We start from the raw sequence: 19,396 nt of genomic DNA, 5'->3' as shown, positions 1-19,396 counted from the left end.
GACGCTGCTCCCGTGACCCGGAGGTTTTCGGGTGCTTCACCCAGAGATCTTCCACATCAGCCCTGGAAAGTTCCCAGGAATGGACATATCTAATTCTTGTTTATCAGAGTTTATGTTAATCTATTTTTTTTCTACATTTTACGTGTTGCCTCGAAAAGATGGTTTACAGTTCTCAAATTTTGTATCTTAAATTACAGCGATATCTAATTAATCTTTATGCAGATATTTGTGTGATGAATGTTGTAATGATTATCAACAAATATTGTTCACTGATGAAAAATAAAATAAAGCAAAATGTATGAAAACGAATAAAACCATTGCAAAAAAGACACATCTCCTTTTATTAATTTTATCATAACTATTAACTATCTTTAGAAACATAAAAGAAACCAATACACTTTCATTCCATTTATCACATCTTCTTCCTTAATTGAATTCACACTCTCTCTCATAACAAGAAAAATAATTTCCCATCATCTAAAATAGTAATCTGATTGTCGGCATAGCCAAGAGAGCTATTTAATGAATTAAAACACCTCAGCAAGCAGAAATAATCCTAGATGCCTTGAAAATTACCTGAAATATGTTTCACCCAGTAGGCACTTTCCATTAGACGGAAAAAAAGTTGAAGTGTGAATAGGTCTATGGTCTCTCGTTATAGGCACAGCTAGATTTTCAATGTCAAGCTCCAAAGGGTCTTGACTAAGAAAAAATGCTTAGAAGTAACTAACATGAACATATAAGGTTGATGATTCTATTTATTTCTATAATTGATTTGCTTATAATTTCTTAGTAGGTTCCTTCTGTAGCGATCTAATAGAGGTATAATAGTCTTGTCAACGTGGGAATTATCGGTGAGGCAAAGTGGGATTCAAGTAAACTCCAATTAGAGTGCGTATGCTCTGATCCCCTGCTCAGCATATTTGTATGTGATGATTACTAATCATAATAAAATATTGTCCATTTCTAAGAAGGCAATAAATTAATTTTAAGTTGTCTAATGATGATTTTATGATGATGATCATAATGATGATTTTATATATATATATATATATATATATATATATATATATATATATTTGGAGTTATTATTCAATTGTTGGGTCTATCAGCTGGTCCAGAAAATGAACGTCTTGTTTCTTCCTGGGTTCTCCTTCATTCCTACTTTATGTTCCTGGGTTCTAATGTCAACGCATTTCGCCAAAGATTCTTCACTAAAATCTGGCATCGCACCTTTCTGTTGGTTGTTATACCAGTGAGTTTTACTCTCTTGCTATACGATAACTACCTATTGTACTCGTGCTTTACGTAATTCCATTTCAATGTGTTACAGCACTTTAATAACATATATAGCAATCAATAAACTGTTCGATAAAAAATATATAAATACTGTAAATGAGATAAAATTGTGTAATAAAAAAATAATTTCATAAAAATAATATTCCCCAAGAATTATATTACATATAACACCACTTAATCTTTTTTTCTTTGTAAAAAGAATATTGAAGAAGAGCAAGATTGCTGTAATAATAATATTAATGCGCACTCTCACACTGATTCACTTATTTATTGTCATATGCTTTTTTAGTGAATTTTTTACGAATAAATGTTTTTTATGCAATTTGTTTAAATTGCTGTCTGGTATGCGATACAAGGGGTTATTTGGACTGTTTATACCCGTAACCCCTACAAAGCTACCGTGAGGAAGTCTTGTCAGATGAAACCTGGTGGTAGCTGGTAGCTTGCAATTACCCTCGAGAGATTGCGTAACTGATTACTCCATCATCAGAGACAGGTGTGGCAGAAACTGTGAAATCTGGAGATCTCAGCCTAATGGAGAAGATTACTACAAGACGGTATCAACTCACTCCATCTGTTTCCTTCTTTGAATTGTGGCGTATTACGATGCAAGCTATTGTGTAATATAACTATTAACTAATTATAATTTATTGGATCAAGTCTTCTGTCCACTGTTCTTCTCATACAGATCGGTGCATCTGAGGATTTTTATGAAGTGTCTATACGTAGCTCCACTTTTTCGTTTGGAGCTAATTCTGTGAATGGAACTATTATTTTTTACTTTCTTCGGTTATTCTTACGTTTTTAGACTATATGCATTTTTTATTTTATTTCTTTAGCATTTTTCCATTTTGGAAGATATTTGAAAGAATTCCTTATTTGCACATAATATTTCTATGCTCCTCTATGTAAGTGGAACATTTATTATTATTCTTTTGCACATCTAAGTGAGCTTCACAAATTTTGTGCATGGTTATTTAAATATTTTTACATAAAATAACTACTTTTATGTCAGACAACTGGCGTTTGAATGATACCTTTATTGGCTAACTGAGTAAATATAGATTGCAAGCTTTCAAGACCTCTCAGGTCCCTTCATCAGGCATGTTATACAAAAATGTGAAAAACCTCTCTAAGTATCAGTCGAATAACATGGTTAAGAATGGGAAGCAGATAACATCAAAATGTCTAAGGCAAGGTTCTTTGATCAGTCAATAGTGTTAAAATCAGAGGTGGATTGGAGTGATAAGCATAATGGATTTTGATAAGGCATAATTCTGACTTCTGAGGCAGACAAACATTTTTTTCACTGCTTCTGCTTGGGTCTAATATCAGCTTTGCAAGAAGTAGTACAAACGCTAATTTTATTTTATCATCATTCGCATCACCTCTATTAGCAGCAACATCATGCTGTACAGGACAGTTGCATATTTTATTAGTAGGATATATTCTAGGTGATTTGCATAGCATCATCATCAGATTATTCTATTAACTTTAAAGTCCCCTCCTCACTCTCATACTCCAGTTCTTCTTCCTAAGGCTAGAGGGATTTTTTTTCTCTCCAATATTATGTTTAAGGGCAACGCGACCTGCAGTCTAGTTTGATTTGGAAGCCTTCAAAATTACGAAGATGACATGCCATACAACTACAGGGCTTCACTTGCTTGCTACTGCTAGTTGAAGGGATTGGAGTTGGTGGACTGAGCCATACTGCTAGCCTCTTCCATTCAAATAAAAGTAAATAAATATTTGCTGTTGTAATTGTTTCATGATATGCATTTACCAATATACTCACATTTGTTCTAATCTGTGCCATTTGTTATTTAAATATGCGTATACACTGTCATAATATACAATATATTAAAACAAATATATAAATAAGTGATGACAACTGTTTGAAACAGATGGAATACCACACATAAAAAGGATTCCAAGGCCATTTTACAGCTAGACTTAACACCCAATGAAATGTTATTGCTGATTGGATCATCCCAGTAGTTACTATGGTGACCAAAATCACTTAGCTATAGCACCCAAATCACCTTTTATATAAAACACACTTTGTTTGCACTCTTATAACCAGACTTGTCCTGAAAGAAATCAAGAACAGATGAAGTGAAGCATACAGAGGATATTAAACGATAAAGCAGCATATATGTTTATAGAGATGAGTGTGGTTATTATGCGGTCAATGCATAATTCAAGAATTCAACAATATGTTTATCTTTATCAGCTTAATCACCCTAGGTTTGCATCACAAAATAGCAGCTGGAACCTATAGCTTGCCAAAAACTTTAATTTACTGCTAAAAACCTGGCAGTTTTAATCTACCTTTTTTAACAGTGCCAGCCAATTAAATAAAAGTATTAAAACGACCTGTAACTTGTGCTTTTTGTTTGTTAATCAGTGTTTTGGAAATATTTAGTTTAAAAATTCACCTCCTGAAGCTGAGAGATGTGGTTGACCCACCTTAATCTAATCATTTTTCTGCGCTAAAGTTATTACTAGATTTGTGCATTCAAATTTGTATGGAAATTGTACAAAGCTCCGCAAACAAGGAGGGACTCCCAATGAAACAAACAAAAAAGATGCATTGAAATCAGAATTTTTATTTGAATGGCATTGGTATATGCTATTTCATACTCTCTCACACTCTCACTCAATTTCTCTGCCGGCTGCTTTCATTTCCCTGTCTCCTTGTTGTGCATCTCCGCTTCTTGTCTTATATCTTCTTTGTCTTCCATCTTTTTTCTTCAAACGGGGGAGAGATAGTGCTGGGAGGCCCTGTCCTTTCACCAGAGTCTGCTGTATTGTGTGATCTTTAAGTGTCAATTACTGTAATGCTCTCATACACTTTATGAGCCTTCTTGCGCTGGGCTATTAATGACACCCATATCTTTGTACCACTTTGCCGTGGCTTCGACTGAGTATTTTTATAAATTTTCACCCCGCAGGGCAGTTTATACTTGGTGACTATATACACTCAAGGGGTGGGGGGGAAGAGACTGGTAATCATTGATCTCAAGGGACTACTATTTTATATTTTTGGTGTGTGTATGAGAGAGAGTACATTTGTATCTCAAATCTCAACCCACTGGGTATGCGAGGTGACATGTAACTTAACAACTTTCCCAGTTTAGTTTTCAGAATTGGACATATCACATATCTGCTTGGTCTTGAGCTGTATATATGGAATGCCTGGTGACTGTGTTTGGAGGAGTTTTTCAGAAGTCTAGTTCCTTCTTCTTTGTTGAACCTGTTCTGCAGAGGTCATAGGACCAGACAAACATATTACAGACAAAACACTGGGTAGTATTTAGAGTCCTTCCCAAACCTCTAGGCACACCCACTCCCCTAATTAAAGGAAAGGGGGAGAGGGTGTACTCAGAGGCTCTGTCCTTTTGGAGAGGTTCTGTCAGCTGCATTGTGTGTTCATTAAGTGTCAATACTGTAATACTCTAATAAACTGAGAGAAGCGTTTCTGCACCTCTCTTTCGCCGAACATCTATCTGTATTTATCTGGCCTCTCTGTGGTCTTCTGCGAAAGGACCAAAAAACGGGGAGAGGATGTGACGGGAGGCTCTGTCCTTTTGCAGAACTTCACCAGGAGGCCATGTCCAGGTGTTCACATATGAAACAGACAAAGAAAGAATATGTTTTGTAGCAGGGGATGCAGGGCCGGCCCAAGACTTAATGCCACCTGGGGCGAAGTTTAAAATGCCACCCCCCGCCGACGCCGGGGGGGGGCGGCATTTTAAACTTCGCCGACGCCATTATCTACCCTAACCCCCCCCCCGGTACTTACCTTTAAACAGTCCTGCGGCGAGTCTCCCTGCTCTGCCACGGTGCCGGCTTGTAATGCTGAGCGCCCTAAATTAACGTCACTTCCGGCGCTCATCATTACAAGCCGGCACCGTGGCAGAGCAGGGAGACTTGCCGCAGAGGAGAGAGAGAGGGGCGCCCCTCTCTCTCCTCCGCTTAAAAAAAAAAGCGCTTGGGGCGGCAAAGTGCCGCCCCTTCAAAAGTGCCGCCTGGGGCAATTGCCCCAGTCGGCTCCATTGTAGGGCCGGCCCTGAGGGGATGAAGGAAAAAGAAAAAAAGGCAGAAGAACAAAAAGATGCAAGAGAGGAAGAAGAAGAGCTGCACGGCAAGGAGACAGGGGCACAGAAGCAGTCAGTGGAGAAGGTATGGAGACAGAGCATGAGAGAGAGTAAATGATAGTGTGAAAGAACATGAAAAAGAGTGTGAAAGTGCGAATGAGGGTGAGTGACATCAAATTTCCTTTCCCAATGTAAAAACCCCTCTGATTTTCTTCTGAATTGAAAGGGAGGAAAACTATATTCTTTGTGCAAAAAAGTGGACCCCCCCAAAAAAAATATATACGTGTGATTTTTTTTTGGCAGTATGAACATTATATACAGTATTAATTATTATATTATTCATTTGTTAAACATCGGTTTATGGAATATTATTTAGTATAACCATACCTTTATGCTAAGTCCAAATCCTCCCACAGTTTGTCTTCTGATTGCTACTTTTCGTTCCTAAAAATAGAATTTTTTTGTAAGTTGCCATCAATAATTTAAATTTGTCTATAACAAATAATTAAACAATAAATAAAATTATAATGCATGCATTTCTTTAAAAAAAAGATAAGCTAGTAAAAGGTGCTGTACCACCAAGTCAATTATTCATTTCACTCTCTGGTATCTTAAAAGACCACTGCTGCCATTATATGTCCTTTAATGCATAGGATAGGTGAGGGCCCTCTTTAAGTTATAATTTCCCCCTGTAAATACATGGAAGGATTTGGCAGAATATCTCTTATGCAATGCCTCTTTCCTCAACCCCAGCTCTAGGCTTGTAAGAGAAGTGTTCAGCCAAACACATCTCCTGCTTGTCAATGACAGCAAGCTCTAATCTAAAGTTTAAACTTCCCCACACATGTACATGGAGCAATACAATTGATTTCAAAAGTATTGTGAAAATACTGCAGTATGCTGCAGCTTCCTTTAAAAGTACCATATTTCCCCATGTATAAGACGCACCTTTTTTAGAAAAATGTGGGGTCTAAAAACTGGGTGCATCTAATACAGTGGTGGTAGAATAGGGAACTGCTGCTTACCTCTGTGTTGCTCAGCAGCGACTCTTGAGCTGTCGAAGCGACACAGGAACCCAGTGGAGTCACGTGAATGTACATCACATGACTCCGCTCCATTCCTGTTCGAGCAACGCAGAGGGAAACAACGGCCCCCACGGAAGTCTGCGAGCGGCAGAAGAGTAAATGAATGAATATATATATATATGTGTGTGTGATTGCATGGATGCGTGTGTAGGGAGCACATGGAGACTGAAAGTGATGTGCATGTACTGGCTGTCTGAGCATGATAGGAGTGTGATTGCTAACAATTGCTAGCATCTAACATCAATCAAATTCATATCATGCCCAGGCAGCAAGTTCAATAACTTTATGTAATATATTTTTTTTCAAATTTCGGGCCCCAAAATTAAGATGCATCTCATACATGGGAGCGTCTTATATATGGGGAAATACGGAAATACTTACAGGTTTTCCTTACAGGTTAAAAAATATGTATTAAAGTACTTTAATATGATTTTGCATTAGTAGGGTCTTATGAGACATTTGAGTGTCCCTTTAAGCAAATATTTCTTAGCAGTTATGCCATTTTACCTAACGCAACACAGAAACATTTAAGAAGCTTTCATAGTTTCTATGGCAACAGCCTGCCAGTTGTGGGGGGCTTTCAGCAATACAAGAAATTATGTTCCTAAAGCTGCATTTAATTAAAAGTGTTAAATTGGACATAGTAGAAGACAGTGTAGAAGGAACCTTGAAAAAAATTATTGCGCAGGAATAAAGCAAACATTTCAGCAAAATTGTTTCTATTTGAGTAATAATAGTTATGTAATACTAGAATGTTACTATAATGTCATGTACAATAATAGAAATAGGTAATGTACTGCAACCCTTTAAAGTGAACTTATCAATTTTCCCTGTTCCCACATTTGGCAACTTTGTAGAATGCATAAATCTTTTTAATGGTATTCACACTCTCTCACCCTTTCTCTCAATGTCCTCCTACCTTCTCTGCCAACCGCTTCCTCCTTGCTCGCAGCTTTGTTTCTTCTCTTGCCTCTACTTGTTCTTCTGTTTACTTCTCCATGTCTTCTTTCTTCATCCGCTTCTCTGTGAACCTGTCCCCCATGACTCCACCCTTTTGCAAAAGTTCACGGAGAGGCCAGATAATGCAAATAGATTTGCGGAGGAAGCGAGGCTATTCTCTTTCTCCACAAATCTGTCTTCATTATTTTGGTCTCTCAGTGCACTTCTGTAAAAGGGCACTTTATCTGGAAGTTCACCGGGAGGCCAGGTTCACAGAGAAGCTGTAGAAAAAGAAGACACGAGGAGAAGCGGACAAAGAAAGAAGACACTGGGAAAAACAGACGAAGAATGAAGGTGGAAGAACAAGAGGGGTCAAGAGAAGAAGCGGAGTTGCAGGAAAGGAGACAAAAAACCCCACAAAATTCAAATGAGAATTCAGAGCTCTTCGCTTCATTTTCATTTGTTTTGTTGAGGGTCCCTCATTGTTTTTTGGACGTTCATATGAATTGAATTGATGAAGTTGTCAAATTTTGTTAAAACTGAAATCTGCACAAGTCTAGTAATACCTTCAGGACAGGAAAAGTATTAGATTTGCCATAGTCACATATCTGTGCTTCAAGAAGACACACTTTTAAACTAAATATTTCCAAAATACTGATTGACAAACAAAATGCACAAATTACGGGTAGTTTTAATACTTTAATTTAGTTAGCTGACATTGTCAAAAGACATTTGCTAGAAAAACAGTATGTGAGCTAGATGTAAATCTCATGCATGATCTGAGCCTCTATGAACTATAATTATGTCAATTAAAAAAATTAAGGTACTAAAATTCTAACCGTATTATGGGTTTTTATATGCATTTCATATATTTTCTCTATGTAATATATTTTTCAGGTTTTTTGTCTTTTGTTAATCACACTTTTCTTGCACTTTGAAGGGGTGTAATTATATCTGTATGCATCTAAACAGCAGAAACACAACAGGCATAATTACAAAATCAAAAGTTACTACTTTCCTGTAGCCACAATCTCCACATTCAATGCAAATAAAATAATATATGAACTAATTAAAAGTGCTATTCCACCTATAGGGCTCAATTTAGGACTCATATCAATAAGGAAAATTCATATAGCCATTTAATGTTACACTTTTTGTTGGGCCAACACAGAAATTGTAGTAAAGTCACAACCCTCAGAGGTGCCTTATTACCGTGAGGCCCCATATTCCCATGGGTGCTAGCTGTGCTTACCTGCAGCAGGAAACATCAGAGTGTGGGACCACAAGGTCTGGATTTCCGCCTAAGCCATCCCTATTGTGGCGCAAATGTCCAGAGAGAGAGAGGGCTCCTGTAGCCCTGATGGCTGCTCTGAAGTGACATTTTGATAAAAATAAACTTTGGTACTTCACTCCCTTAAAGGCAGACTGACCTGCAATAACCTACAGGTGCAAAAAGGAGGGGAGCTAATCTGCAGATCTATAATTGTCCCACAAACCCTCAGTTCAGTATTTGTTCCAGCTGTGGTATTAGCTTCCCAGCAGATGCCATTCCTTATTCCTCCTGTTTGTACCGTTTGTTTGCTATCTTGCAGAAGTTAAGCTTCAGCTAATGCAACATCACATATGATGCAATTCCAGAAAGACAGTCGGTGAGGTGGGTTTGACGAGAGGGTAAAAGGTCGTCTGCATATACAGTAGGTGTTACTGGACACCAAAGGAAGATATAAGTTGTCCAAGCAAAGGTGTGTAGATAGAGAAGAGTAGAGACCCAAGAACTGAGCCATGAGGAAAACCAACAGATGGTGGTAGGGGAGAGGAACAGGTTCCAGTGAAGGAGACACTAAAAGTACAGAGAGGTAGGATTTGTACCAGGAAAGAGCTGTATCACAGATGCCATGTGCATGAAGAATTTGTAGAAGGTGGTGAAATGTATTAAAAGTTGCAAAGAGGTCCAAGAGTATAGGTAATGTGAAATTGCCTTTTGTTTTAGCAGTGAGGAAGTCATTAGTAATTTTAGGGAGTGCAGTCTCAGTGGAATGCTCAGAATACAAACCAAATTGTAGAGGGTCAAGCAAAGAGTTTGTGGAGAGAAAATTGGTTAGAAACTTTGACATTGATGTCTGGACTGAAGCAGTTGAGGGTGGCTTTCTCAGAAGAGGGAGGTAGAGGTACCATTTGATTGACATCATGGGGGAGGATGTTATCCCTGATGATGTTAATTTTGTTTTTAAAGTAGGTGGCAAGTTCTTGGGCACAGAAGTTGGAAGACTAGGGATGGATGAGAATGTTGAACATGGAGAAGCAATGTTAAGGGTTATTGGAGAGATAGGAGATTATTTAAACAAATATGTTTGTTTAGTGAAATGTAGGGCTTCCATATAGGAACGGAGCATACGTTTGTAATGTGCAAAGTCCTAAGTCGAGCGAGACCTCCTCCATAGGCACCCGGAGGTACGAGAGCACTTTTACAGGAGACAGGTCTGTGTGGAATGTCGTGACTTAGATGGACGGTGTGGGGGGTGACATACAGTTGCAGGAACAACCATATATAGGATTGAGCCTAGTGTATGCTTATACTGAGCTGAGGTTTCCATAGGTCTGTTGTGTTTTTTTTTAGAAAGAGGAGGTGTGGGATAATGGCAAGGTTTAATGTTAGCAGACTGTGGTCAGACACAGCGAAGGATAGAGTTGGAAAACTGAAATATTGTGCATAGATTGAAGAACACTAGGTCAATTTGATGGCCATAGAGGTACGTGGGGAAGGTGACCCATTGTGAAAGACTGATGGAGGAGCATAGTTACAGTAATTTGGAAGGATTAATGTAGGGACGGTGGAGGAAAGGATGTGAGAGAGCCATGCCGCGAAGTGATGAAAGAATTAGGTCCAGGAGGCCGGTAGATCACAGCAATATACATCGCAATTGGGGAGAAGAGACGGACAGTCTACTTCAAAAGACGAGAAAGAGATGGAGGGAATTAGTGGAAGACATTGAAAGGTGCAGTAGAAGGAGAGAAGGATGCCAACACACCTTCCCTGTATGTTTCCAGGTCTATGTGTGCCTGAAGTGTAGACCACCATAAAAGTGAGCAGCAGGAAAGGTAATGTAGCAGGGTATTAACCACGTTCCAGTGAGTGCAAGGAGACTGAGTTGATTAGATATGAAAAGGTTATGGACAGCAGTGAGTTTGTTGCACACAAACCCTGCATTCTGATAGAAACACATTTCTGTCCTGGAAGCTTATATAAGTATATTTATATGCCGTCACAATAAAATGTATAATCTTTGTGTTAACTCTGCACTTTTATGTTTAAATTTAGCATTAAGTAACTCCGTAATGTGAACGTCTAAGCCTTTCCCAGAAATATTTCTTTAATCATGTAAAATGTTTTCTATTTTTTTTTATCTGAGAACATCTGTCATGATTGCCATAGAAATTAAAAAAAGCTATTCACTGTTTTTTGTGTGATTAAATCTTTAAAGAATACAAAACTAAATTACAGATCTGCTATGGTTTATTTGCTTAGCATATCAAAAAGCAGATTACTGATTTATCTAAGTGCAGTCCATAAATACACTATATGGACAAAATTCCTGACCATTTCACCAACAGGGAATTTAATTACATTGCATTCTAAATATATAGACACTAATATGAAGTTGTTCTCCCCTTTGCAGTTAAAACAACTTCCACTCTTATAGGAAGGCTTTTTCACAAGATTTTGGAGTGTTTTGTCAGAACTTTGCCTATTCATCCAGTACAGCATTTGTGAGGTCAGGCACTGATTTTGGACAAGAAGGTCTGGCTCGCAATCTCCAATCTCCCAAAGGTGTTCGATGGGGTTAAAGGTCAGGGCTCTGTATGGGCCAGTCAACTTCTTTCAAACCAAAATCATCCAACCATGTCTTTACAGACCTTGCTGTGTGCAGAGGGGTACAGTCATGCTGGGATAGAAAATGGCCTTCCCCAAACTTTTCCCACAAAGTTGGAAGCAAAGCATTGTCCAAAATGTCTAAATCATTAAGTTTTCCCTTCACTGGAAGTAGGTGGCCTAGCCCAACTGATGAAAAACAGCCCCATACCAATATCCCTTCTCCACCAAACTTTACAGTTGGCAGGTAACATTCTCCTGACATCCGCCAAACCCAGACTCTCCCATCAGACTACTAAACAGAGAAGCATGATTCACAGAACAAGTTTCCACTGCTCCAGAATCCAGCGGCAGGGGTGGTTTACAACACTCGAACCAACGCTTGCCGATGTGAGGCTGCATGCAGCTGCTTGGCCATGGAAATTCATTCCATTAAGCTCCCACTGCACTGTTCTTGTACAGATATTAATGCCAGTGGAAGTTTGGAACTCTTCAGCTATGGAATCAGGAGCTTTTTGGCCACTTGTGGCAACGGGTCTGATTGAAACACACTGACTGTGCCTGGGTCTTAACATGCCCCTGCACTATAAAATTCTCTCATATTTTTATGAGCAAGTGTATGGCAGGAGGGACAGCCTCATGCATGAAAAGTGTTTATGCGTGAGCTAAGCATTTTTTTTGCTCCTGAGTACCCAAATGTCATGACAATTATTAGGGTATGTAAGGGAAGGTTAAATTATGTTATATTAAGTGCAAAAGGAAACAAGATATCACAAAGATGATAATTGCAACAGTAATTTTCTGCGACCAAATACATTCAGAAAACCTCTTAAAAATGAGTAAAAAAATATCTTCAGATCTCCTAACTATTAAACTGTTTTCAAGTATAATACCTGCATACTTTGAATTGAACTCTTCAGGGGTTCATAAGACTCACAGATGAATTTAATTTAATTTAAAAGTGCACACAACCTAAACTAATGTGATTTCATTACAGGTAATAAAACCTTTATATGTCCCCAATGTATGCATATATATATATACTCTCATGATTTAGTTAATGAAAACAACCAGTTTAGTTTTATTTAAATAACCATTACACCCACATACATACACTTGATAAATACTTAATTGCTTATTTTAAGGGTTGGTTCCATGATGCATATATGAGCATACCCATATACTGGACCAATCAAGTTTTTTTAAATACTCTACCTTTATTGTGTATTGTTGGTCATGTTTTCAGGCATTACATTTAAATTTTCATTACAAGGAGTTTATTGTAGTTATATATGTTATATGCAATATGAAGAGAAAATTCATGAAAGTACTTGGTTGGAATATAGAAGTGTGAGTATGCAATATTTTATTTACTGAACATGATATTTTAACCATCTCTTGTAATCTTAAGTCCAGTTCTTATGTTCACATGCTCATTGTAGGTGTTTTGGGCAGTGGACAGAGGTCAGCATGGGCACCCTGACTGGTCTGCCACTACGCATCCTCATACATACTTATTCTATCAGAACCAGCATTAACTTTTTCAGCAATTTGACCTACGGTAGCTCGTCTGTTGGAATTAACCACATGGGCCAGCCTTCGCCCCCACGTTTACCCATTTTTCTTAACACATCAACTTTGAGAACAAAATGTTCACTTGCTGCCTAATATTTCCCATCCACTGTCAAGTGCCATGCTAGATTATCAACGTTATTCACTTCACCTGTCAGTGGTCATAATGTTATGGCTGATCAGTGTGTATATATATATTTACAGTTGGCCAAAAGTTTTGAGAATAACCCAAGTATTGGTCTTCACAAAGTTTGCTGCTTCAGTGTTCTTAGATATTTTTGTCAGATCTTACTATGATATACTGAAGTATAATTAAAGCATTTCATAAGTGTTAAATACTTTTATTGACAATTACACCAAGTTTATGCAAAGATTCAATATTTGAAGTGTTGACCCTTCTTTTTCAAGACCTATAAAATCAGACCTGGCATTCTGTTAATTAACTTCTGGGCCACATCCTGACTGATGGCAGCCCATTCTTGCATAATCAATGCTTGGTGTTTGTCACAATGTGTGGGTTTTTGTTTGTCCACCCATCTCTTGAGGATTGAACACAAGTTCTCAATGGTATTAAAGTCTGGGGAGTTTCCTGGCCATGGGCCCAAAATTTCTGTGTTTTGTTCCCCGAGCCGCTTAGTTACGGGATAATGCTCCATCATGAAGGAAAAGGCATTATTCATCCCCAAACTGTTCCTGGATGGTTGGGAGAAGTTGCTTTTGAAGGATATGTTGGTACCATTCTTTATTCATGGCTGTATTCTTAAGCAAAATTGTGATTACGATTATTCCCTTGGCTGAGAAGCAACCCCACACATGAATGGTCTCAGGATGCTTTACTGTTGGTATGACACAGGACTGATAGAAGCACTCACCTTGTCTTCTCTGTATAAGCTTTTTTCCAGATGCCCCAAACAATCGGAAAGGGGGTTCATCAGAGAAAATGACTTTACCCCATTTCTCAGCAGTCCAAACCCTGTACTTTTTGCAAAGTAGCAGTCTGTCCTTGATGTTTTTCCTGGAGAGAAGTGGCTTCTTTGCTGCCCTTCTTGACACCAAGCCTTCCTCCTAAAGTCTGCACTCACACCTGCCTTCTGCCATTCCTGAGTAAGCTCTGCATTGGTGGTGCCCTCCCATCCTGCAGCTGAATCAACTTAAGGTGCCAGCCCTGGCACTTACTGGACTTTCTTGGGCTCCCTGACTCATTCTTCACAACAATTAAACCTCTCTCCTTGAAGTCCTTGATAATCCGATAAATGGTTGACTTAGGTGCAATCTTACTAGCAGCAATATCCTTGCCTGTGAAGCCCTTTTTGTGCAAAACAATGATGACAGCATGTTTCCTTGCAGGTAACCATTGTTAACAGAGGAAGAACAATGATTTAAAGCACTACCCTCCTTTTAAAATTTCCAGCCTGTTATTTTAACTCAATCAGCATTACAGAGTGATTTCCAGCCTTGTCCAAGTCAACACTCTCACCAGTATTAATGAGAGAATCACTGACATGATGCCCGCTGGTCCTTTTGGGGAGAGCTGAAATGCAGTGGAAATGTTTTTTGGGATTTAGTTCATTTTCGTGGCAAAGGAGGACTTTGCAATGTATTGCAATTCATCTGATCGCTCTTCATAACAATCTGTATATGCAAATTGTCATGATCTAAACTGAAGCAGTAGACTTTGTGAGAATTAATCAGTTTTATAGTTAGTAACCTTAGTTTATGCTCCATCTTATCTGCTTTAATGTGTGTTATGTGTATTATTTAATATGTATAATAATGTTTAATCCATAATGGTTATGGTATGAGGCCAAATACCTCTGGGCTGTTTGTTTTGTGTAAACGATGTATATTCAAAATGAACACTTAACACATGGATTTAAGTGGGGGAAACAATATTGAAGTAATAAAAAAATAACTAAATATATGATGGTCAAAGAAAAAATATTTATACTAACCCTTGGCCTGGTTGTTGATATTAAGACTGCAGGACTACAACATTTAAACTGCAATAATGAAGAGACCTATATGGTATGCTTTGTATTTGTTTATTATGTGCATAAATAAACTATTCAACGACTACTGAATACACAGGGCGGCCATCAAGGCGGGGGTACAAATATTACAGTTTTAAAGGACCTGGCTGTCCTGGGGGGCCCCTCTCGGGAAGGCAACTCCCTTTGTTTTCTCTAAAAGAAAAAAGCTACATACTACAGAACTATCCATTAGAGGGGGCTGGAGGAGGTGACCTCACTTGCAGAGGCGTCACTAGTCTTTCTTGACACATCGATGATGTCCGTGGGCCGGGACTGAACGTGATTTTTAGACATGATCCGAAAGTTGCAGCAAGGTTGTTGAAAGATGCTGCAAATAAGGTAAGGTGCATTTTGGGAAAAAAATATTAGAATTTGTTATTAGACTCCAGTGCCATATTAGCCCATAAACAGCTTGTCAGTCCCATCTTTGACCCAAACAGCTTGTCAGTGCGTGTAAACTGATTGGCTGTGCCATCTTTCCCAGGAAACAGTGTGTCAGTATCCTAAGCAGCCTGCATGTGCCATCTTTGTCACAAAAAAGATGAGTGGATGAGAAAATTCTGGTAGTGTGTGTGTGTGGGGGGGTGTATCATCTGGGGAGAGGGGTTATCTAGGGATAGCATAGTATACTTTTATACCCCTAGAGTTTTGTTATTCTATGCCAGACTTTTGCATAACCTCTGCTATGCCAATTTATTGAAGCAGACTACATTAAAAACCCTCTTATTTAAAAAAAAAATGAAAAACATTACATAGCAGGTAATGGTATATTACAAAAATGTCAGTTCCAAGCTAATGTGGTATAATAATTATGAACATCAGGTATTATCATCATTTACATTTTTACATTTGTGTGCAGTAATTGTAGAATAGATTCAACTGTGACATACGCTAATCATTATGCTAATCTCATTGAGACATTAACTCTAATTGCATTTGCAAGTTGCTTTAATGTAATTAGAACCATTTGATAGACTAATGGGATTACGCAACACAAGAGCAAATGTTCATGTATTTACAAAGTATTAACAGCATGTATTGCTCATGCTATGTAACATTTGGGTATTTTATGGCCACAGACTACCGAGCACATGACTTAAACAGTCTATCATCATAAGAATGATAAGAAATTTACCAATAGCGAGGACACATTTTTTACCTGTAAAATGGATATTTAAAAAGCTGACATATACATGTCGCTCTTTAGCTGAAGTTAATAACTTTTATTGGGCCAACATAGAAGCAATGATGTAAAGATGTAAAATTACAGAAACTTTCAGGACCTCTGAGTTATCATTTTCAGATAAATTATATCTGATAACCATCTTCGAGTCAAGACCGGATCCTACGGGTCGCGGGAGCGGGGTCTTGACACACCCCACCCCCGCCCATTTTTCCTTTAAATGAGGGTGTTTCCTGCTGCCATCAGCGGGAATGCCCCCTACATCAGCGGGGCCTCTCACTGACAGTCCTGGCTGCAAGGGAAGGCTCCGGGTAGCCGGAGTACAGAAGTTCCCAGGTATGCTGATAACTATAATGGATAGGTCTATTCACTGAAGTGTTAGTACTTGTGAGTCTATGGAGCCCAAAGAGAAAACAATACAGGTTTTCAGCACTGGAGGCTGCTGGTATACAGGCGTATATTAAATGCCAAAACAAAAGAAGCAAATAAGCTAAAATGTAGTCTTTATTAGTATACACTGAAATAGGATAAACCCGAAGAAATCTAATAGTTACTGAGGGGGCACAAATAGAAAATAAACATTCCTTAAACACTAATATATCAGCTCCTGCTGGCTGTTTTTTAACATTTATATTTGTGGATGGTCCATTTCATAGCTCCAATTATAATTACATTACATATTACAAAGCTCTGAAGTGCTTTGATTGATGAGTGCTTTGACAGCTGAGTGAATGGCCCTGAAAATGAAGTAACCATTTTATCCATCCATGTGAAACCCAGCTTGGATGGTCCCAATCCTCTCTACCAGGGTAACTTAGGGAAAGGAAGCAGGTAGGGATATTTTTTTTTCATTTCGACCCTTCAATCCCACAGGGCAAGAATCAAGGGACAGGAATGGGTTTAGGTACATGCCACTCCAAAGGTGATTTAAGTATCCCCCCACTCAACTGCACATTGGATGGCGGAAGAGGGGCAAACTTCGTCCTCTCCTTTGGTTAGTATGAGACCAAGAACCTGTAAAAGTTGTGCGCTCTTACAAATAACTCACAGATTTGTGACTAAAATAGAATCTGGTAAATTGAGTTAACTTTCACTCAACTAACCACTAAACTTCTTAGTGAATAGACTCAATGTTATAAAACTGGTAGGGTGCACTGCAATCCTACAACTAACCACCAATGGTGGCATACATTCTCTCACACTACTTGTGTAATACCCAACCAGATCAAACAGCACTGACCTGAGTGTGTAAGTGTGTTGCAAATTGGAGCAGATATATCTATGAGTCATGAGTGTCAGATTATGTTTTGGCAGTAATTCACCTTTATTTTATACTCATGAGCTATCATTGGCAATTAACATATATACAGTATATATTTATATATATATATATATATATATATATATATATATATACACACACACACACACACACAATGAAAACTTAATAGACCTTAGAGGTTTGTGATTTTAATTCCGTTGGTCTTGGGAAATCCACATCATAATTTGATCCCAAGTGTATATTATGTTTCAATATGCAAGAAAACATAATAATCTCACCAATTAGCCAGAATAGATAGTATACATTTCCTGTGGGAGGGTATTACAAGACTTTCATAGTGCATACTTAAGTGAGTGAAAAAAGTGTTATCTCATCTTACACCATAGACAGTTCCCATTTAGTAAATAAAAACCACATTCCTTACATCTGTTTTTATCTTTTAGAATATAAAGGAACACATTTTCTAGATTTGAAGTATTAGATAGGCATAATCAGTACTTCTTTTGAAACAGCATGTTCCATTTCAATTTCTTCTCTAGTGTACATGCTGCCTGTTTTAGGAGATTCGTATGCATAAATACCATACTTCAGCTATAAATTTCTCTGCTTAAATATTTGCTTTTTTGCTCTTTTGTATAAACTATTCTTTTTTAAAGGGAACTTGGCAGATAGTTCTAATACACAACTTAATGTGATTTCAGTCCAGCTTGTTCAATTAGATAAAAAAGTCAGTATTAGGATCAATTTCCTGAGAAAGTTTTCTTTATTTTTTTGTATGGCTGGGAGTTGGCTATATGTTGTGTTAGGTATAATAATAACAGTTGAGGTAATTATTCTTTATATTTTTCTTCCTCAAAAACCATGAGGAAGAAAAATATTGCACCCCGATAGGACATCATTTCACACAGAATAATCACTCCATCCAAAACCTAAAAATTAAAGTACTCAAAGGAAATTTCAGAGACTCTCAGGAAAGAAAAACATTTGAGATGAAAATGATAACACATTTTAACACCATAAAAGAGGGACTTAATGTGGATTCTGGTTTCCTTAGACACTACCAGAACTTCATATGAACTTCATCTAAGCATCCAATGTGTCTAATTGCTGGTATCATCTTTGATGTTTTACTGTGGTTATTGGTTTCCTAGGTTTATTTGTTCTGTCCCTTGGTTATCTCTCTACCTCTCTGCATTTCTCACCTCCAGACCTATTATTTACGACACCCCACTAAACCCCCCCACACACCCTTCTCTAATACCATCACTTGTTTTAAGTTCTAACCTCTATCATGTTGATCAGTATTGCTTCGGACCTGATGAAGGGAGGATAACTCTCGAAAGCTTGTCTTTTAAATATTATGTCAGTCCAATAAAAAAGGTATCACCACATAATCTGCAATACTCTGTTTTTTTGACATCGTATATATATATATATATATATATATATATATATATATATATATATATTATATATTGGGGGCAATCAATCACGTAGAATCACTACTCAATTAGCTACAATTAGATTTTTTTTGTAGTCCAAATGTGAAATATAAATATTTATAGAAATAAATGTAAAATATTTATTATTTTCTGATGTGTATATAGTCTTACAGAATAAAAGCACATTTACATACCCCAGAGTAGAAAGGTTCACCAGATACACAGATTATATCTTGTTCTTGAATCATTAATATGTCTTTGGCTAAGTGGAGTCGAACTTTGAAAGGCTCTTGACTACCATCTTGCAGCAAACAAATACCAGTCTTTGCCTGAAAAGGAAGATAGATGCAAATGTATAATATATTCCTACAGAATGAACAAAAAAGTATAGAGATTAATCAATAATCATTTAGGAATGTTATATTTATTTAACATTAAAATCTATGTTATGGAAAATTCATATTGTTATTTCCCTATTGTTGTTCTTGGTAAAATCTGAATTATTTTTATACAAGCCAATAAGGGTTATAAAGCTACACAATGGAGTTATATGGCACATTTTCTAAGTCTCCTTGGTATTTGCCTCTGCATTT

The 19,396-nt window shown here is 37.6% G+C and overlaps 1 protein-coding gene across 1 annotated transcript in view; it reads right to left on the bottom strand.

Annotated features, from left to right (window-relative positions):
* SNTG1 (syntrophin gamma 1) overlaps positions 1-19,396 on the bottom strand; it is a 105,177-nt gene that overhangs the window by 59,329 nt on the left and 26,452 nt on the right. The window contains exons 4-5 of the mRNA XM_053466769.1: positions 18,998-19,132; positions 5,787-5,843 (exon numbers count right to left, since the gene is read on the bottom strand). Of these exons, the coding sequence (XP_053322744.1) occupies positions 5,787-5,843; positions 18,998-19,132 (192 nt within the window). The remainder of the gene's footprint in view (positions 1-5,786; positions 5,844-18,997; positions 19,133-19,396) is intronic.

This window comes from Spea bombifrons, chromosome 5, assembly GCF_027358695.1.
Source record: "Spea bombifrons isolate aSpeBom1 chromosome 5, aSpeBom1.2.pri, whole genome shotgun sequence".
Classification (NCBI taxonomy): Eukaryota; Metazoa; Chordata; class Amphibia; order Anura; family Pelobatidae; genus Spea; species Spea bombifrons.
Note: the sequence above shows the minus strand (reverse complement) of the source record. Positions and strands in the feature narration are given on the sequence as shown.